This window comes from Pelobates fuscus, chromosome 4 (assembly GCF_036172605.1).
Source record: "Pelobates fuscus isolate aPelFus1 chromosome 4, aPelFus1.pri, whole genome shotgun sequence".
NCBI classification, from domain to species: Eukaryota; Metazoa; Chordata; class Amphibia; order Anura; family Pelobatidae; genus Pelobates; species Pelobates fuscus.
Window position 1 is genome coordinate 357726362 of NC_086320.1, and position 22999 is coordinate 357749360.

At 39.1% G+C, this 22999-nt stretch overlaps 1 protein-coding gene across 8 annotated transcripts in view; it reads right to left on the minus strand.

The window, feature by feature from the left end:
* The window catches only part of PARD3 (par-3 family cell polarity regulator), a 470841-nt gene that overhangs the window by 271053 nt on the left and 176789 nt on the right, over nucleotides 1–22999 (minus strand). For all 8 annotated transcript variants that reach the window (XM_063452628.1, XM_063452633.1, XM_063452636.1 and 5 more), the window contains 2 exons: nucleotides 2238–2326; nucleotides 1068–1151 (listed from right to left, as the gene is read on the minus strand). In XM_063452628.1, the coding sequence (XP_063308698.1) occupies nucleotides 1068–1151; nucleotides 2238–2326 (173 nt within the window). The remainder of the gene's footprint in view (nucleotides 1–1067; nucleotides 1152–2237; nucleotides 2327–22999) is intronic.

Below are 22999 nucleotides of genomic sequence, written 5' to 3' on the forward strand. Positions count from 1 at the left end.
GGGCTGTCAATCAGACAACCGGGTCCTGTTACTTTCTGGTTATCTCAGTGGAGCTAAACTCAAGATGCAGCACCTGCCTTGCAAAGACTTCACATTGAGCTGCATTGGGGAGTCTGTGATTGGACAGCCACAGAAAGTCTGGTTGGGGTAAGAAGGGGAGGGATTGCAAAGGCTTCAGGCAAGATTTGTCCAGGGTTTGTAAGCTTTTTTTATTTTTATTTTTTAAGATATAACTGCAATGAGAATAAAAACACATAATTAAATTTTTATTGGGGATATATCTATTAGATAGTGGGTTTTTTTTTGTTCTTGAGCAGTGGAGTGTCCCTTCAATGCCCCTTTTTCCCCCACACAACCAGAGCAATGCTTTCTACTTGAGAAAAGCTTGGAAGCGCCAAAATATAGCCTGGGGTGAGTGGAATAAAGGTACTTAAAACATCTTAGAAAGGGTATTTCATCCACTAAACATGTTTATTAAAGCACTGGCTCAACGTAAATTATGAAATGTAACCTTTGTGTGAAGTTTGATTGAACTCATCAGGATTACCATTATTTTTCACTAAAAGAGGCAAGGTGGATAACGGACTATATAGGTTAGTGAAAACAGGAGGTAATAAAAGGATTGTTTCCCTACATTTGCTTCTCTCCTTCCTCTATGACCACTAGAATTAAATCGGAAATACTGCTTGTGAGAATACAGCAGTATGTTCGATACAATGAACTTACAGAATTGACACGCAGGACACTGGTGAATGCACAGATCAACAGCAAATCTATTCAGTAGGAATCTGTCTGTAGATGTACAATGAATTGAACATGGTAGCACCCCTGCATCAATATATGGGATGAGGATGACAGGAGAGTAAGACAAACTACTACTTCTCTGCAGGACAAATACATAATAAATGTATATTGCTTTCATGATGTTTACAACCAGTGACTGGGTCAGAATACACAGAGCGTGTATGTGAAGGAAAAGGAAAAATTCTTCTAAAAAGTGTTAAGACCCCCCCCCTCCCCCCCCTCACCAACCAAAAACACAACAAAAAATTAATTAGAAACATTACCTGCCACCACGGGAGCTGTAAGGCACTACATGTATTCCCAGGGGTCCCCCATCATTGGATACTTCAACGAGCTTCACCATGTCACTGGAATGCAAAGACGAAGGGTAGAAAATGAGAAGGGCCCATCCATTAACATGAGCAATGGAGGAACTGCAATGCATCACATTAATGGCCTCACAAGAACACAGGAATACTTAGCAAGTAAACACACACACACAGCAAAGGGAATTCCGAGGGGAAGAACAAAGTCAGACTGATGACTGAACTGTTAAACATACCTTAAAATGAGTCTGATGGCATAAAAAGAGGGCGACAATATCAGGCAAGGAAAAACAAATACAGGGAGGTAAACATCTGCTCATAGTTTTTGTGACATATGTACTAAACACGCTGAAAAACCATTTGATGATTAATATATTGGCCTCGGAATGCTTGGCGAGCTGCTTCCATGGTATCAAATATGCAGGAGGTTGGTGTGTCTGAGAAAGACCTTGTGACACAGCTTGCAATGGGCCAATCTATTCTACCTATAAATGAAGCATTCACAGTGAATGCCAACTGTAACTCAAGCTTAAAATAAAATGTACGAAAGCAAAAACATGTGTTAATAAATAGAGTGACCCCCCCCCATATCGCATTCTGATGCGATAAAGTTACACATATTTGAGCTTTAAGACCAATCTTAGCAAACTAGGCAGGCTGTAAGCAATCATCATTGGTTTCATAGCAGAAAATAGTCATCAAGTGCCGGTATCACCGTAGGAAAGACATTTAAACTTTAGATCTAAACACTGGTCTCCATGAACGTATCCCTTTTTCAACCCCCTCTCAATACGCAAGCATGAGACTGATAGGGTTATTCACCAAAGTGAGAATTCAAAGAGAATTTCACATTTAACATCAAAATAGTTGAACTGAAGACATTCTCAAAGTCTGCTAAGTTCCAATTCCGTTACTTTGGACTTTAATTTTTTAATTTACTTTACATTCACTTTTACTTCTCATGTTAGTGAATAACAATGATAGACTAAATCAAAATATTTCCTTAATGTCTTCCTTTCCACATAAAAATACTCCATTAGTCTACAACCCATTATTTCAGGGTGATATCAAAACTGTGGGATCTACAGAAAGTATTTGTTTACGGTGATATTCACGTGAAGAACTTACTCTAAGGAGAAACTTGATGTTCGTTCCAAGGATGTATCTGCATGACCAACAGGCTCCAACCGACTATTTTCTTCTGTATCGTCTTCATCCTGAAACAGAAAGGTGACACGTTTAATTACTTTACAGCAAAATGAACGGTTGTTCTAGGAAATTAGCATTGTTAAAAGTTTTGACTTCAGTTCCATCCCCCACCCCCCAACCAAATTTTTTTTTAAACAATTTAAACTTCTTTTGTACCAATTTCAGAAAGTTTGTGCTTGCCGACAAGGAAGTTACTGAAGATAATCACTTTCATATAAACAATTTTCCAATTCCAGCTGCACAAAAATTTTCACAGAAATTGAATTTTTATTAGCAGAGAGCTTTTCAGACTTTACTGAAAGAGCAGACTAACCCCCAAAAAGTACAATATCACAATACAACATAATCAATGAACGATGTAACCAACAACTGGACAAACGCTGCCACATTATATCGGCATTCCGCAGATAATAAAATAATGAATTGCTCTTTTCTTACATACTAATTTCCTGGATATACACAGCACTCTGCAGACCGCCCAGTTTAGAGAGATCGAACTCTTCATGTCAATGCCTCTAATTGAGGTGCAGATTATTGAATTGTAACAGGGATAGAAGCAATTAAAAAAAAAAAAAAACTCAGCTGGTTTAAGAACACTGGCACTAAAAACAGGATCTAGTGGCCAGGCGTGATAAATGCGTCTGCTTCAGCGGAACAAGACATGGGTAACAATACATACTAGGGAACAAAATTGCATTCTAAAATCCATGCAACCAATTCTAACAACAATCGATAATCAGGATCAGATTGACAATACTAGTCACAAATTATATATTAAAAAGAAATACTAAGTAGTATTTGTTTTTGAGAAAACAAATTAGAAGTCATCTGCAGCTAGTAACACAGATCCAGAATAGGTCTCCCCATGTAAAAGGTCTTTAAGAAAATCAATGTCCATGACCCACTCAGCCATGGCACCAAAAATGTTACTTCTGTTCGGCTATGAACACTTTTCAGACCCATTCATTTATAGCTGAATACTTTATATCACACACATCCATAAAGCCTCGGGTGTATTGGGCACAGCATTTTGGCCATTCTCATGTAGCAACCATATCCCGAGAGCTTTATAAATATGAGCCACTATTTTGAGAAGATCTAATTCAACAACCACAGTATATAAACCCCATAAAAGGTCACAGAGCTTTATTTTATATCCAGGGACATGACACTGTTCTTGGGGGGGGCAAACCATGTCTTACCAGGAAGCCTGCTGGCCTTAAATGCAGGGTGCCAGCATGCTCGATTTTAATTGGAAGACACAAAATCCCTAAGCGACTACAAAAATACTTAATCATGGCAATTAAAATGAACGCTATTACAGAAAAATGAGAAAGTAAAGCACACTTTATGATGCAATATGTTTGCTTTTAACAGCACAAAATAATTAAGAATTGATGTCTTTCATTATTCCTGCGACTACGCAGAATTATGCATGGAAAAAAAGACAGCATGGTTCCCAAACAGACTTGGGGTTCCTTCCCTATCAGCATCAATCACTGATAGGATACACAAGGCACTGTACATTTGGCTCACAGACACAAGATATTAAATTATTAAGGATTGAGAGGAAAAAGAAAAAGATGTCTGTAATGCTGGGAAGGCATTTCCTGGCCGAGTCTGAAAGGAATCTGCGTCTATCTGTGAGCTTACTGCTGCACCCCTGGTAACCGGCTCGCTGCGTGAAGTAGGGCTATTTGAAGACTGATGAACGAGGGCTCTACGAGTTCTAAGAGTCTAATACACAATCCCATCATCTCCATCTCTCTTAAACACTGGCTGAGAAATGCATTTTAAAGGTTAAACAGGGTCTTCAAGCTACCAATGGTTATATGAATTTAAACAAACAACCTGACGTTGCTAACCTATTCCTGGATGTACTAAAGGGATACTGTGAAACACACTTTATTACAAAGGCAACAAATAAATAAAACATAAATATCTATAATTATCTCTTTACCATGCACATCTAAGATAGGAAGAATTTGAAGGAATTAAACAGGAATAAAATACATTAAACCTGCAGTAGAATTCTCCTTCAAACACATTTCCTAAAGTGACATCCTTAAAATGTGGTGGACGATTCTAATATAGATTGACCATAACCAAGACAAAGCAAAGATCACAAACTCAGCAACCTGTGCCTTAACCCTCTAGCTAGACATTCAATGATATATTATGACAATAAAGTGGCTTTCCAACACTTGCCCAAAATTGATTCAGCAGGGCTAGGATGAGACCAAAATTGGCCAAGGCCTCATGAAGAGGTCCCAGTGATCGAGTGGCCAATGGCTTCAACGTGCATGGTTAAGAACAGTTGAAGCAGTTCATTTTGGGGTTATTTTCCTCTAGTAGAGGCACAGCGAAGTCTGCTTTCTGTCAGTTTAATACGAAGGACAGTTAAAATCATCAGATAATTCACAACAGTTCCCCGATAACAGAACACATTGTGCGTCTGCTTTTCACTTTTAGGCTCATGCTCATATTTATGATCTGCCTTAACAGTTTCCTGCAAATTCACACAGTGTTTATATGGTCACCTCTCTCCACTCCTTAGTCAGGAACTGAAATCCCCTACGGCAGGATTTGGCAGCTCACGCGTTCTTTACAGCAGATAAGATGATCAGCTTGAAGCAAATCTGAGTAAGGGAAACCAAATCAGTTCATTCCGCTTCAGGCAAACTCCGTTCACCAGACAGAAATCAGATTTACTATGTTATCTCTACGTTAAGAGATTCAAAAACTTCCTTACTATGACAATCATACGTCTAGAACTGTGCTTTGCAAACACGACAGGTAGAGAGCAATAAACAAAGGGTGCTCACAGGGACCACAGAATTGTCACAAACACTACAGAACAGTCACATATCAAACAGATATACCCAGTCACACCATGGAACTCTTACAGATTAGCTCATACATCTTCCATCTAAAGGGATACTATAGGTATAGACACTATAGGGACTTTAGTTTAATAAAGCAGTGTTCGTGTATAGATAATGCCCCTGCAGTCTTACTGCTCAATGCAGCCCTAGCCACACCTCCCATACCTGTGATCACAGGCTGCATGAAAAAAAGGTTTTGTTTTCAATCAGACCTTAACTTGCTTTAGAAGTTTTTAATCCTCTGCTCTGTAAACTATACTTTAATCATGCACAGGAGACTCCTGCAGAGTTTTTAAGGCTATTAACAAAACTGAAGATAAGAAATTGTAGATTATACAGACTGTGTAATAAAGGAACCTAAAATATCTAAGGTTTTGCAGAAAGTGTTTAGGAAGGCTGTGCAAGTCGCATGCAGGTAGGTGTGACTAGGGCTGTATAAACAATGTGATTTAACCCCCAAATGGCAGAGAATTGAGCAGTGAGACTGCATGAGCATGTTCTATACAACAAAACTGCTTCAAGGTAAAGTTGTTTTGGTGACTATAGTGTTCCTTTAACAATACAAAATTACTCGTACCCCTTATTATAGAACTGTCACATTAGTGACACCATCAATCATAATATGACATTTTAGAATCGTCATTTACATGTACACACAGAAAAGAGCCATCATATACACTCTACAGTCAAACTTGCCGCAAGAGGTTTAAAAACTACATGCATGTGCTCCACTACACACTGACATTGCATGACAGGGTTATTCAGAAAAGTGTGAGTTATTGGGAAATCAAAGTAAAATTTCACATTTGTGGCCAAAATAGGTCACCGGATAACATAGATCAGGGATAGGCAGCCTTCTGCACCCCAGATGTTGCGGACTACATCCCCCATAATACTCTTACACCCACAAAGCTGGCAAAGCATCATGTGAGATGTATTCCAAAACATCTGGAGTGCCAAAAGTTGCCGATGCCTGACAAAGATGATGGTAGTTGAGAATTCTTCCAATTCATTTATTTATTTATTATTTTCGATGTAAATAATAACAAACAAGCTTATGTTGTGAGACTTCTAATCGAGACAAACAGGTCAGTAAAGAAGTAATTTTTTTTTAATTTTTTTTTACAGGAGTTAAGATGCACTAACTGACAAGGTGATTAACGGTTATACCATGGGTATAAGAAATGAGCATGACTTAGGAATAACAAGAGACGGATAAGAACAGAAGACGACAAGTGTAACATATCTGCATTGGAGGCTGGTATAAATTACAGTGTGTCGAGATGCCGCTCATCTTGATCATCCAATGCTGTAAACAGGCCACATTCAAAAGTCCATCTTCCCACTAGGAACATTGTTTCCCTTCACTTTCCCAAAATTATTGTGGTTCAGCTGCACGTCTCGTTGCACGTCTCGACTACAGCTCCAAACTACCTGCAGCTGCGCCTCCAGGCCTTAAAGGTGGTCTGTGCCTTATGTCAATAGCAAGAGAATCGCTTTGGGTTGTAAGACCTCGGCCACCTACCATAGCCGATGGGTCCTCAGCCTCAGTAGGCCCCAGGGCCTCATGGCAAGAGTACGAATCAGAGCGGTGTTTTCTGTACCTTTAAGGGCTGTCAGATTACCGGTTTGCTATGGGTTCCGATCCACTGCCAGTTTTGTATTAAGCCGTTTAGGCAGAAGTATTGCTCAGGTTTGCCGGAACATCTAGAAAGCACGTTCAGCCATCATAGACGAAAATGTGAAAATTCTCTTTGTGCCGCCAACCAATTACACTAAAGTCTAGACACTCTAAAGAACTGCAGCAGACTAAACAAGTTAACTCATGTGTACAAAAAAAGTAAATAAAAAAAATACAAAGATTTGTAATAATATTACAAATCAATATTTAATAGCCATAGGAGAAATCATGATCATTGATTTGTGTATGAAAAAAACAAATTTGCAATTAGTCATCTAGACTTTCTAACATGTCACAAGTGAATGGACAAGTGAGCATGAAAGCAATACATACATCAAAAAGCTGACAGACACCCCAAGGTCTATCTAAATGGGTGTGGAAGGAACCCAGAATATTTACAGTGCTGGGCATTAAAACGTACTCATTTTATTTATTTTGTGCTATAGAGAAAAAGGGCGCAGTAATTGTAGTCAATGTAAGTTTACAGTGAGACGTACTATGCTGTCCCTACATTGACTTGTTTCAAGGTAGATAGTAGAGATCAGGTATTTGCCCCCTACATCTACAAAATAGTAACTTAAAATTTGGACATATTAAAATAAAATAAAAAATATATATATTGTAATGTCTGCTAAACAAATTGTAGTTTTGAATATCATCCTAGTTATATATATGCTCACACAACATATATTCACTCGCCCATCTAAAGCTATACAGAAACATTGGCTTCCCCAATGGGGTGTGTAAAATAATTGGGAAGGAATACTACATCATGCCAATTTTATAATAGTTCTTCCGTTTGAAACATCACTGGGAAATCAATTTTAGCTAGTGGAGCTTTAAACACAAGTTAAATTGAAAGCAAAAGCTTTTAAATCCTGCAGAGTTTATTAACAGTGCAAGAATTCCACCTACTGCAAAGCTGACACTACGGAGTTCTGGCCCAAAAAATAAAAAAATAAGAAAAAATTTAAAAAAACTAGCAAAAATAATAACTTTGTCCAGTGGTTAGTGAATTGGTTATTCTATAACCTCCAGAACAAAAACAATACAATGTGCTTATTTGCCGTCATGTTGAGTTTAACCGAATTCTGCCTGCAGTATTAGGAGGGTTCAAAATAATGCCCCTTTAATTCCCTATATAAGTATTCTACACACCCTCCGAGTGCTCAAATAGGTTAATCCTAAAGTAAAACCTCAATTAAACAGATACAATTAAAATGTGTGCTGCGGATGTAGGGAAGTGTAAATAAGGACAAACTGATTTTAAATTGTCTGGAAAAGTTTCCATCTAATCGTTCATACTAGTACAGTACTTTTGTGCTCAACCTTAGAGGGAACTTAATTAACTATTGACAAAAAAAAGCATATAAAGCCCTAGGACTATAATAATTAATGTGTTTGTAGCAGGTACTATATTATTGTCAACAGATAAGGACTTACGGCTGCTATCAAGTTTTCTCAGCACTATTAATCCTTTAAGAAAATGCCCTGAGCAAAATATGTGAATGTAAACACACCATGATTTAGCCAAAGAAATAGATCTATAAGGAACAAATTACCAGAAGTGTCTGAAGTGTGTTCTAAAGTTTGGCGTTAGCTAGACATCACCTGTTACTGGACTACAATTCACAGATAAATACTTATTTTGTTTTAAAACATCGGGATAAGAGGTAGTGTTATTACCTTTGGCAAACTCCACCACTTATTAATCAAGAGATTCCCACAAATTGATTATGCTGCAGTAATTCTGCATATTTAGCATTACTGCCTCCCCACCTCTCATAAAACGTTTTAAGTTTGATGTCTTTATCCATGGGAAGGGAATGGATGAAGCTTGGTGGAGCGCATCACTAATCTATACAATAGGCACGGGTTAGTCCTAAAGAAAGTTTCAAATATAGGTAGCTGGTTGATAATGACCCCCAGCAAATGTAATAAGAAAGAGATCTTAAACCGGAAGCAACGCAAATCAGTAGCACGTGAATTATTCACGGGGAAACGCGCAGTTGAGCTAATAGAACATGATACATTGTTTGTGCTGTCGCGGAAAAGTAGGCAGATCAGCCAGCTTAACAGAACATACACTGTTTATACTCTCAGGACAGTGTGGATGGATGGATTGTGAGTGTGTGAGTGTGTCTGTGTGTGTGTGTGTGTGTGTGTGTGTGTCAGTATGCAGCTAACAACGTTTTTCATTAATTGTCCAATATTTGCAAAATAATTCCGAATTGCAAAACTGAGGCAAGAATAGTTATGATCATATCGGACTTAGAGAATTTTCCCAGATCCGATATTTTTACCATTCAGAATTAATTTGCAAAGTAGTAAATAACAGTATAGTAAATACCTGAATGTCTGGCTATATATGCAAGGAATGTAAAATATAAAGCTTGCAAAGCCGTCCCTGTTTCCTACTTTAGGAAGTAATCTCATGGGGAAAAACAGCACATAAAACAACCTTTTGTTTACGGATTAGGAGACATCATTGAAGAGAACTACCGTACTTAAAAAAAAAAAAAAAAAAATAATAATAATAATAATAATAATAATTGCGAAATACCAAAGAGAAACAAAAGGCAAGGATCTACGCCTGATGTGTGACCCAAGTAGATAAATGCAGATCCATTGTGCTTTGAGGCCTTTTAAAGAGAGTGTTTCTGTCCCCCGAGACAGGGAAGGGGTTAAATTCCAAACGTCCTGAATGTCTGGAAAAAGCTGGCAGTGGAAGCACGCCATCTGATTACAAGCGAAGGGGTATAATTTTCACACACAGGACCAAGCTGTGTGATGGCTCTGCTGCGCGCAGCTGACTGGATTGGCACGTTTTAAAGGGCCTTTGCCTGAATTCAGAAACTGTCAATAGGGAGACAGTAATGCAGCATTATCTTTCACAAAGGATGCTGGTGGCATGCTACTTGGCACACACAAAACAAACACACGCGACAATCGGAGGCAGCCTGGTGGGCGGGTCACCTTCTAGTGAGCAGCTGCACGGTGCAAATGTGAAAGTGAACGCTCTTTTCAGCATCCTCCGTATCTGCCATTGTGAAATGCAGCTGCCGCGTTTTGTTTGGCCGCACCCGGTGGCGGAGAGTGCAGCTCACATCCATCATGCAATGGTAACCAAACAACATATGGAAGTCCAGATTCATAGGAGAAGAATATCATTAAATTCCTTTATATCAAGTTAACGTCCATTTCCACCCCTCTCCATTGCGCACAATTCAAACAATCATGTAAAATGGCGATGGCTGGAGCTCTGTATAGGATAATAACATGCTCTGAACACTGGTTTGGGATCCACCTGCACTTTCCATTGATACCATGTAGAAATGGAACTGCAGATGTGAATCAGCTGGACAGCAAGATTCTGCTTCCTCTTAGGGAAGACAGCAGTGCATAATGAGATAACCGGGTGTATAGAATGTTGGCAGATTGCGACACAGGGCATTGTAGCTAAAAGCAAATAACTGTTTTATTTTTTTACCCCTAAATTACAGGGTCCTCAGAGTAGACATTATAGATCCAGGACTTCCAGATCCAGTATGTTTTCCAGCATCCTTACTAGTTTGTCTTAGTGATGGACAGTACAGAAAAAAATGGTACCTTGTACAATTCAAACCCAAATAAAGTAGAACAGTCAGTAATGCTGGAAACATTGTAAAAAATAAAAATAAAACTGGGAAAACCCATACTCAACTTTTAGTTAGCTTTCAGCTTGTAAATAAATCTCACAAGTTACAGATCCCCTTTAACTTTCCAAAACTATTTGACTGAAAACAGGGAGATGGTACCCAAACATGTAGCATCATAACTCCAGTGTGCTGTGGCAGTCTTAGTGTTTAGGGAGTTCACAGCCAATACTTTAAATTGTCGTACAGGGAGTGCAACAGTGATCAGCACAAGACGGGGTCTCTGCATGACACTGAGCATGGCACAACATCTCACAACAATATGTCACTAGATTTTATTATCAAATCACTGCATTTTGTGTGCTTGGAACAAAATGGAGAAATTATATTCACTTCAGTTTAAAAAAAAAAAACCGGTAACTACAATCAAATTGCATTGTACTGACTAACTGGTAGAAGTATAGACAGAATGGATAAGTACCGTATATACTCTAGTATAAGCCGACCCGAATATAAGCCGAGGCCCCTAATTTTACCCCAAAAAACTGGGAAAACTTATTGACTCGAGTATAAGACTAGGGTGGGAAATGCAGCAGCTACTGGTACATTTCTAAATAAAATTAGATCCTAAAAAAATTATATTAACTGAATATTTATTTACAGTGTGTGTGTATATAATGAATGCAGTGTGTATATGAATGCAGTGTGTGTGTATGCAGTGTGTGCATGAGTGCAGTGTGTATATAATGAATGGAGTGCAGTGTGTGTGTGTATGAGTGCAGTGTGTGTGTGTATGAGTGCAGTGTGTGTGTGTGAGTGCAGTGTGTGTGAGTGCAGTGTGTGTGAGTGCAGTGTGTGTGAGTGCAGTGTGTGTGAGTGCAGTGTGTGTGAGTGCAGTGTGTGTGAGTGCAGTGTGTGTGTGTGAGTGCAGTGTGTGTGTGTGAGTGCAGTGTGTGTGTGTGAGTGCAGTGTGTGTGAGTGCAGTGTGTGTGTGTATGAATGCAGTGTGTATATAATGAATGCAGTGCAGTGTGTGTATGAGTGCAGTGTGTATGCAGTGTGTGTATGAGTGCAGTGTGTGTGTGTATGAGTGCAGTGTGTGTGTGTATGAGTGCAGTGTGTGTGTGTATGAGTGCAGTGTGTGTGTGTATGAGTGCAGTGTGTGTGTGTATGAGTGCAGTGTGTGTGTATGAGTGCAGTGTGTGTGTATGAGTGCAGTGTGTGTGTATGAGTGCAGTGTGTATGCAGTGTGTGTATAATGAATGCAGTGTATATGAGTGCAGTGTGTATGTATGAGTGCAGTGTGTATGTATGAATGCAGTGTTTTTAGAATGAATGCAGTGCAGTGTGTGTATGAATGCAGTGTGTGTATGTGTGAGTGCAGTGTGTGTGTGCAGTGTGTGTGTGTGTGTGAGTGCAGAGCATTGGTGGGGGGTGGGCATTTTATTAATTAATTATTATTTTAATATTTTTTTAATGTTATTCTTTTTTTTAGGCAACTATTTTTTTCTTTTATTATTAATTGTATTATTTTTATTATGTTATTATTTTAATATTTTTTTTCTTATTATTATTTGTTTTATTATTAATATTTTTATTTTTTCGTCCCCCCTCCCTGCTTGTTAGCTTGCCAGGGAGGGGGGCTCTCACTCCCTGGTGGTCCAGTGGATGGGCTGTAGGAGGGGGCTGTCAGGAAGCTGTAACTTACCTTCACAGCAGCTCCTGTCAGCTCCCTTCTCTCTTCTCCGGTGCGTGCAGCTCCCAGGTCAGCTCCCTCTGCAACTCTCGCGGCCGCGCGGAGCGTTGCCACGGTAACCCGTGGCAACACTCTGACCCCGCGGCTCTCGCGAGAGTTGCAGAGGGAGCTGACCTGGGAGCTGTACGCACCGGAGAAGAGAGAAGGGAGCTGACAGGAGCTGCTGTGAAGGTAAGTTACAGCTTCCTGACAGCCCCCGGTCCATGCCTGTATTATGGCAATGTAAATTGCCATAATACAGACAACTGACTCGAGTATAAGACGAGTGGGGGTTTTTCAGCACAAAAAATGTGCTGAAAACTCGTCTTATACTCGAGTATATACGGTAGGTTTGTTAACATCATCGCATTTCCCTAGACTTACAAACTTATTCTGAGGGGCTGGACAAGGAAAGCATGGATGCGTTCACACACTACATAGTTACATAGCTGAAAAGAGACTTGCGTCCATCAAGTTCAGCCTTCCTCACATATGTTTTTTGCTGTTGATCCAAAAGATACAGTTGAAGAAAAATATATAATTAACAGGGAGCGAATAAAGGCACAATAAGTATGACATTTTTAAATTACACTTGCTTCAGTTACAATAAAGCTTAACTATAATCACTATTATCTTTTACATGGAGGAATATGGTACCATATTCGCACAGTTCTTGCCATATTCTTCCATATTTGGTGATAAAACGGAACGTCAGAGCTGAGACAGCAACATGATTTTGTGACAGTGAATGACTCAGGGTGATATATTGCAACAGCTTTATTTGAAAGCACTTTATGAAATATACCGACTTTCTGACAAGGACTGGTGGTTTATACCGTAACTTCGGCCAATATTTTGTGGGAGAGTTACTGCATTATGTCTGAAAAAGATTACAACACGAATATTTCTCAAGAAGCACATTCCCTGCGGAGTATTAAAAGCTCAGCGGGTAGTAGAAACCATTTTTAATCTTATCAGACTGTAATTTTAAACCGAATAAACTCAATGTAATACTGAGTAATTGAAAATAGTGACTGTGGAGTGATTAGGCCATTCCAGCTTCAAGCATTTAACTTGATAAAATCTGCACTTTACATTGGAAGTAAAACAAACACAATGTCAAGCCTGCTAAACATCAGAAATACATACATGCAGTCACAAAAAATAAAAAAATAAAAAGCTACTTTGTCAGACATTTAACATTCAACTCCCACTCAATGAAAACAAATCCCGGAAATTAGGGAGTGCTTGAACGGTTTATTGCTGTAAATCAGTTTGAGGACTACATTCTCCATGATCCTCCTGGCTAATGTGTCAGAGCAGAGGCACATGGTTGTAGACAGGAAATAACATGTCATTTTGTAGTAAATACAGTACAGACTGATCATTATCTATTCTATAACATGCCTGTGGATGAATTGGAAAAGGGGAAATAATGATTGTTGACACATTATTAAGTATAATCAATGATTTAACACCCCCAGGCCTTTAATACAAAAGGTGAACATTTATTAGAATTTTTTTTAAATAGCAGAAATCTGGGGTGAGGGGGGACGACAACATCTAGGAGTGAATAATTATAATGGAAATCAGCAAGAACATTCCATTGGTTTCCAGTAAGAGTACTCTACTTTAATGAAACACTCCAAGCACCATAACCACTACAATGCACCATAATGACCGGAGTGCCCAGCAAGTTTCCAATGAAAGCAGTAACTAACGTTAGAATAAATTTACAAGACAAAATGCTCATCCTAGTGTCTTTCTTCTTACTGTCAGAGGGGACGTCCAGCAGGGAAGTGGTACCACTACTGTAAAAAGGTAAATGTGAAATGCTGTCTGGACATGATGAATGTGATATGGCTACTGCAGCTTTTGGAGACCCACTAATATATGATTTGGAACCAAACTCATGCTAGAATTATAGTGGCTCTGACACTTTTCAGTACATCGCAAGGCTAAAGCATTAAAAGCCAAAGATGGTCTCCAGGAATAAGATGGCAGCAGCTGCGAGGGACATCTTCAGATAAGTAAACCCAACTGCACGCCATGATCACTGGACCATTACCAGGCACCTTTGGGGGATCTTTGTAACCCCTGAAAGTGACAGATCTGCTTTATAGCTTAAGAATCGCTGATGTCCGTTATGCATTAGACCAATAAACTAGAATGTTTGTGTATAAATTAGATCAGGGCTTAAAATTTCTACTCGTGCACTAGAAATTGGGGAGTGAAAATGTGCACCCTCCAGGTTTGTGGGGGAGAGAAACATTTAGGCCTGGCTACAAGCATAGGACTTGCAATTTAGAGATGTGAAATAGATTGTAGGAAAAATAACTTCCACATTACAGAAGATTCAATACGTTCTATTTTATTCTTTGCTATTGAAGGAATAAAAGCGATTGCCACAAGTGCAATGTTAACATTGGCCACTTGTGCTTAACCACTAGCTGCGAGTTTGCATTCACCATAAAGACAGGTGATGGAAAGAGCCTCGACACACCATATTTAATTAATACACTTTGCTACGGGGTCGAATTAATAGACAGTCCGTATACTCAAGGACAGGGAATGCTTAGGTCCTTTCTCAAGAAAACAATTGCATGGTGACTTGGAAAAGTTGCTTAGCTGACCAAGAAACTAAAAGCTACCTCCTGTCAAAGCAAAATCATTAGAAAGGAAAACAGATTAGACACACAAATATTCCACTGCATAAAGCTTTCAAGACCACAGATGCATCAAAGTAAGATGTAGGTCTGTCATATTGAAGCAAAAACGTTCCCGGGGTCAGCCATGCATATTAATGAGTGCTAAAAATAAAAGACAACTACTCCAAACTATAGAAAGATGAGGAAAGGAGTCAGGCCAGCACAATACATTTTTTTATTAAAAAGTGTCACTTCAAAGATAACGGCACATTCTAAGAGACAACTAAAATAAAAGCAGCTGTGCATTTACTTTTCACCCCTTTTTTACATTGAATGACACGCAAAGGTAACCTGGCACAGCTTGGCATTCAATGCAGATGAGAAAAGGACATTGTTCATGTACCCCTCTCATGTTGATTACTGTGAATCATTATTCATTTAACTTAAACCTGTCCAAATGATCACCATTCAATTATTTTTCAGTGTTGCTACAGGACTTCTCTCTTACTGATCATCCTTCCCACTCTTATGCCTCTCCTAAGATTTTTTTTCTCAACTTAATCAGTCCAAACTGCAACACTTTATTCTAACTTGGTAAATAACCCTGTGTCCTCTTCTAAACCTCAGGATTTCTTTAAATATGACCTTTCTCGCATCACCTCATGTCTACTCATGACTACACAATGTCAACTTGAGCTCCAGTTACACTCCTGTAAGTTGTAGGGTGTGCTGAAACCAAAAGGCTTGCAAATATATGATAAGAGGTTTTTTTTGGTGAAGACAAACCCAATGCTTTGAAAAGAAGAAAAGTAGAAATACTGAACGAACAGAACTGCACTTTCAAAACAGATAAGCAGATGGTTAAAACTGGCAGAAGAGAAGAAAGAAAAGCAGTGAAGCTCACATGCATTCAGAACCAACAGATGCGATAAGTTTAAAATATTACTGCTTTAGGATACACAAAGACTGTCAGCCCAGATTGCAATTTTGGGCCAGTCTATCAGTTATTAATGATCTTGAAGAACAGAAGTCCTAGAAAACTCTTGTGAAAAAATAAATGGTATGACAGACACCGTGCTATCGGGCCTGCCAGTCTCTTTAGAGAGGGAGGAACAAAGCGAGGAAATAGTTTGACGGCACTATGTGGTTTTTTTTCAGGAAAATGAGATGTGGAAAGAAAGATATCTAGATTGATGACACAGAGCGGCTGGGCTTTGAGGTCTGCAGTAAATTCCAGGTCACGCTCATGCAAACATCGATCCAAACATTTCATCTATAGATTGTGGAAGTCATCAACATTCTATAAATTCCCTGAATACAATGTAACAGATTTAGGACCTACCCCACACAATGAGTTGTGTCGATACCCATACACCATATCTACGTTATGCAAAAATTATCACCTGTTTTTGTTTTAGAAGGTATATTTAAATTACAATAAGCAGTGAGACGATTAAGTAAGCATAGTGAGGTGGGGTAAAAGACCTTGGGAGAGGAGGTAATTTGTTCAATGACATTCCAATCCAAGGCAATTTATTGTTAATTTCTCTAATCTATGGGAAGGTATTTTAGACAAGCTATGGTCTTACTCATGGGTGCCCAAAAGGTAGATCCCCAGATGTTTTAAAACTACTGATTCCATGATGCTTTATGGAACGCATAATAGGAGTTGTTGTTCTACAACATTGGGAGATCTACCTTTTGGGCACCCCTGGTCTAAAAAGCAAGGTCCAGAATTACTGGTGAACAGCAGAGGAAATCACAACTGCTTATACTTGTTAATGAGAGACTATAATTTGGAGGCAGGCATGATAACATTTTCGTGACAGAATAAATTTACATTGCCTAGTATTTAGTAATAGATTTATACACAACTATCGCAGACTGCAATCCAAACTTCAGGTAAAATGGGAATTATTCTACACGTTTGCCAGCACCCTCTATAGATTAAATTAACTCCATTTACCTGACGTGAACCTTAGAGTTTGTAGAGTCTACAGCTGGTTAGCTTTTCTATAAATTGCTACATATTGTCGTTTTCAAGATTCTGCTAGTATTTAATCTTATTTCACTTTATGCAAACTCAATAAATTAAATTACACTGAAAGCTACAGTACTTTAGAGAATCAGGAGAATCTCAATAAAACTGCCCTTAAAGGGAAACTGTCACATGTGAGATTTTTGCAAAACCAACACCTATTGTCTGTGCTACTCTTTTTTTAACTCTCTCTGTCCTATTTTAACACCTTTACTTGCTGTGCCGGGAACACTGGACCAGGCTTGTAAACTAAGCCAGCTATCTTTTAACACTGGGACTGTGCACTAAAATTGGATCCCCATGCTATTTCAGAGATTTCCTAAAGACTGGATAAGGTAAATAATATTCATTATGCCCCAGGCAATTCCTATCAATTGGTTAGTCTAGAAGTACTGCATCATAAGCGCAGTGGGGATCGCCTGGTGTTTGCCAGAATTAATTTTGATATATTTTACATAAAAGTTGAAGAATGAGTCACGGAGATCGATTTAAAAGTGAAAAAATGTTTTGATAAACTGAAGCTTCAGGCTCTCCTGGCTGCAGAGAGAAAGTTGGGAGCAGCACCCCGCAGACCCTTTCTACATCAAATTGGGGGTACCAGGAGTGCACGAGCACCAAAAATCACTACATTGTTTATTATGGTATTGTAGTGGTTATAGTGCATGCATGATCCTTTAAGAACCACTAATTTAGGCCACTAACTCAGACACTGTGCTTGGCATAAATGTTTTAAACATAGAATTTGTGTAGTTATTTTGCACACACACTGATTAATTTCTTAAAATTCACTTAATTTCCTATGAAAACTGTTGTATTGTTTTTTTTTTTTTTTTAATCCCCACTTCTACCATAATGGAGACAGTGACTTCGCTCGGGAGCCCAACGCATTAGAGCTATGTGAAGATGATGGACTCAGTTTTGGCAAGTGTGCAATAACACACACAAAGCATATGGACAAAATTCTATGCCTGTCTGGAAAATAAAACTAGTAATGCTACTCAACCCCTTAAAGGACCACTCTAGGCACCCAGACCACTTCAGCTTAATGAAGTGGTATGGGTGCCAGGTCCAGCTAGGGTTAACTCATTTTTTTATAAACATAGCAGTTTCAGAGAAACTGCTATGTTTATCAATTAGTTAAGCCTTCCCCTATTTCCTCTAGTGGCTGTCTCACTGACAGTCGCTAGAGGCGCTTGCGTGATTCTCACTGTGAAAATCACAGTGAGAGCATGCAAGCGTCCATAGGAAAGCATTATGAATGCTTTCCTATGTGACCGGCTGAATGCGCGTGCAGCTCTTGCCGCGCGTGCGCATTCAGCCGACGGGGCGGAACGGAGGCGGAGTGGAGGAGGAGAGCTCCCCGCCCAGCGCTGGAAAAAGGTAAGTTTTAACCCTTTTCCCCTTTCCAGAGCCGGGCGGGAGTGGGACCCTGAGGGTGGGGGCACCCTCAGGGCACTCTAGTGCCAGGAAAACGAGTATGCTTTCCTGGCACTAGAGTGGTCCTTTAAGGACCAAACATCTGGAATAAAAGGGAATCATGACATGTCACACATGTCATGTGTCCTTAAGGGGTTAAAGATATTACGGAATACACTGTCTATATAAAGAGTGTATTCCATAATATAAGCAAAATAATACCAAAATAAGAGAGGGAAAGAAACAGAGAGCAACTGGGCTGGTAACGTGTATAACAGGGGTGGGAACAAAAAGGAAATGGACAGTGTAGAGGTGCAAACTAGGCTCGCTATAACAAGTTTTGGTACTGGTATTTATATGAAACACTCTGGCTCACTAAGCATCATGTAAAGTAGCCCTGCTGCTACAGTGATGTTAGCCATCACTTTTCTAGGGAATATAAAATATTTCCTGCTAAATAAATCTGTTTGCAAAAGTTGAGCAGCTACAGAGAAATGTAAAAGAACATATTCTGCTTAGCACTTCCCAGCACACACTCACGACTGACTCACAGTAAAAAGGATTCACAGAAAAAGTAGAATTTATAAACTATGCAAACAAATCCCTGTTTATTGCTTCATCCAACCTCTTCATCAGTACTAAACAGTCTATGTGAAGCATCCCAGCTGCACAAGTGTAATATCCAGTCACCACCTCCCACGTCGTCTCAGACTATCTCCAGACGGAACATGATGTACCGGTAGAGTATCCACAACACTCCATTTACAGTGAACAGAATATGGGGTTGACAAGTTCACCTTCAGGTAGGTATAACTGCAATTTAAAGATTGTGGAATAGAAAAAGTCAGCAAATGTGTGGAATTGACCTGAAGTGGAACCCACGATGAAAACAACTATGCAGGCAGCCATTCCAAGATGTGAATGACGCCCAACACAATTATAGGTCTAACGGGGCAAAACACCGCTGTGTCACCTGGGAACAAGGCGCATGTATGTGACTTTATGAGTTATAGCTCCTCTTTTATACAAATAGTCAAAACAGCAAAATAATTGTCTGCAACTCAGAAGTGATAAAGAGGATAATTGTTTGTTAGAACATGAAAGATGTGTGATCTAAAACCTCTTAAAGCCAAAATAAGCTAAAGGACAGAACGCATTGCAGAGGCAGAAATGGAGCACACTGGACACGCACTTTATAATAGATATAACAGGCATATTTCTGTAAGAGAGAATGGCTTTAGATCATTATTTGGGGGCAGGGGAGGCGGATAAAACTAATTTTTCAGTTTTGTAAAATCACTTTAAAGGGCTTGGCAATGAAACTCAAGTAAACAATATTAATTTGTTTAGATCTATACTCATTAGCAATATTAAACTCGGAAGGTCTAAAATGCAGCTGTTCATTTCACTAATGTACTGAACGTCACTGCAATGCAAACCTTGTGGTACGGACAGTCATGTTTTCAAGCAAATTAGAGCCGAGGGGCAATGGCTGCAAGGACAGATTGAGGACCTCGGGTGGGAAGATGTCTCTAACAGCAGAATAGCCCACGTACGATCAGAAAACAAAGACCAGACCCCCATTTATCTGTACGTAGTACAGGGTCATTCTGTCCAATATCGACAATGTGTGTGTAAAGGAGAGTGTAGAGTCTACAGAGTTCTGCAACATGTCTGTTGTCATGTAGGTGGATGTTTAAAGAAACACTCCAAGCAGCATAACTACCACTAAACTACTGGTAACAGTGCCAGGACTGAACTAGTGTCTCCCCGGTATAAGCAGTCAAATCATTTTAGACAGCCAGAAGCTCTCTGCATCAGCTAAGCTGGGTGGATCAGGGCTTAGCTCATTGGCTAAAGGTTGTTAGCTGATGAGATGACCCTACACTGCATGGCTCAGTTCATGAGAGCTAATGGAGGCTCCTAGCAGGGGCTTCTGGCTTGCTGGAAGTTACTTAGAGAGGCAGGGAACACAGCCAATCACATTACCAAAAGGATTAACTATTTACATTTCATGCCCAAACCCCCCTCCATGTTTTTTTTGTTTTTGTTTTTTTTTAAAAACTAGTTCTACAGGAATAGATTATAGCCAAGTGCCGTCAATAATCAAAAGGTTGAAACATCACTTCCCAGCGTTTTTAATATGTTTATCTACCCCATATTTAAAATTAAATATAGACAACTACACTGCTATATTTGCCTCTATAAAGAAAATGAGCTCTTTAATCTCTGCTCCCTTTCAATCATTTTTATAAGGTCTGCCCCTGTCCATCAGTATACGGAGAGTATACCAAGTAGCATTGCAAGTGGACAAAGAGAGAAAACTATTTTAATGGTGTAAGGGGTAATGTTGCCAGTGGTGGGGCTGCAATAGGAAATTGTAGGTGACTTGCATATAACAATTCATATGCGGAAACTAAAATGTAATTTAGAACAAGATAAACAACAATGTATCTTATTTACACAAACCGAATTCTAAACACATTTATTGTAGTTTAAGCACATATTACTGTTCGTTTTATTGCTGTTGAGTTTTGTTATACACTCAAGCACACTTAGAGAATGGCTACATTGGAGAAAAAAGATGGACAAAGGGATTTGGGTCCAAAATATGGATTGCCCCTACTACATAGGGACACTTGGAAGGTTTGGCACATAGAGAGAAGCTAGGAAGCTGACATTTTTGCTTCTTCCCCTCCTGCAATGCAATGCATGACTTGGCTGGGCCCGGACTGAACTGGATTATAAATTATGTCAGCTGGTAACTCTTTAATAGAAAATTAAAAGAAAAAGGAGCATTATATCAAAGCAGATTAATACAAGTTACAGCTGACTTTCAGTGTTTTACAGAGAAGTTAAAGTATCCCATTCAAAAGGTAGCCCCAACATTACTGATCTGCAAAACGGTCAATATAGCAGCCACTACTACTAGGAGATAAAGGAGTGGATAATCACCTGCATTGTATATTATCCAAAGATATCTATATGGTTTTTTTTTATGTAAGATACAACAGATTAGAGGTAAATCACTAATGGCTTGAGTTGTTTTTTTCAGGTTCATCAAAATGGAAAGTTGTTTCTGAATAAGAATCACTTGCCAACAAGTCGGTAAAAAATACATTAGGGGAATAATAAATCGACTAAAATAAAGTGATGGAAATAAGCTCTCTGTGGCAACCTGGCATGTTTACTCTCTTTAAACAAGTCAATAAAACAAGCTTCCAGCATCCACTGACCTTAATACTGGAAATTGAGTTACATTCAGATTACAAAATTGAGTTAATCGCCGCAATACTTTTCATTTTCCTATTTACATTGCTAAGTAGCTGTATGCAGGCTGTGCTGTGCTGTGCAGCTAGAAGGACCGTGCAAATAAAACCTGGGTTTCTTTTTTTTTTGTTTAATAATGCGTAGAGATTAACTTACATAGGTCTGTATTGTTTTAATTTGCATCACTGCTGTTAGTGGTTTTGTACAATTTGATTTTAGAAAATCAATTTTTTTGTATCAGTCTGGACAGGAATGAAATAAGGGGAGTAGACTGGTTTATAAAATGATTTTGCTAGCTATGGGTCCCATTCCCATTCCCATTTGAAATGGATACAATGCTAGTAATAACAATAAATGTCTTGCTGGGATCGTATACGGATATCCTCCTATAACAAAGTCTTGTCAGATGTGCAAAGAGAAAAATCAAATTTTCAGAGAGATTCTTAATAACAAAAATAAAATTAAAAGCAGAAACCACACTTTTTCTACAACCACCAGTAGATACTGATTCAAGATCCTCACATCTGGGAGATTCTTTTCATTCTCCTTGAAGTCTGAGTCACTAGGTCGTGGTGACCTCTGGGACTTTAAGAAGTCTAAGATAAACTAAATGTGACCCAACCAATGAAGAATCTAGACAGCCTTAAGAACAGGCATGCTTTTCAATCTCAGCTACATCAGTAATCAGTGTGACCGGTTGACTTGACTGTGCCCCTATAACCAATTCGACAGGAATAATAAGAGGACAGTGATTGGCTGTAAGAAGAAGTGATGTCAGCAAGCCAGCCCACACTGCTCTCTCATTGGCTGAGCTAAGTAAATCCGATACCTGTTACCAAAAGAAAGGCATTTTCAATAACTGTAGAGGAATGGGTTCTTTACGGCAAGGACAATAAAGATGTGGACTTATCTATTTAAATAGGTCGCGTTATCAGATTCTACAGATGATGTTAAAAAAGGCCTTGAGCATCTGCTACTCAATAAATCAATAATCGACTACTTTATGAACATCAGCTTGTAATGGTCCCTTTTAACATTTTATCTTAAAATATCTGCTACATAGGGCAACTTTTACATAGTCAACACCTATGGAGCGATCACGTGGTCCAATCACGCACCCCTGTCTCGAAATTTCTATCCCGTCCCTACCACACGCCTCCCCCCAATGGAAACTAAATGATCTACTGTTTAATAACACAGACATTATTAATTAGCTAAAGGAGACCACCAAACGGTACTTTGAGGAAAACGCACACCCTGACACCACCCCTACCCTACTACGGGAAACCCATAAATGCGTTATGAGAGGAGAGCTAATTAAAGCAGCCTCATGCCAGAAACGCAAAAGAGACAAACACATCCAGCTACTACTT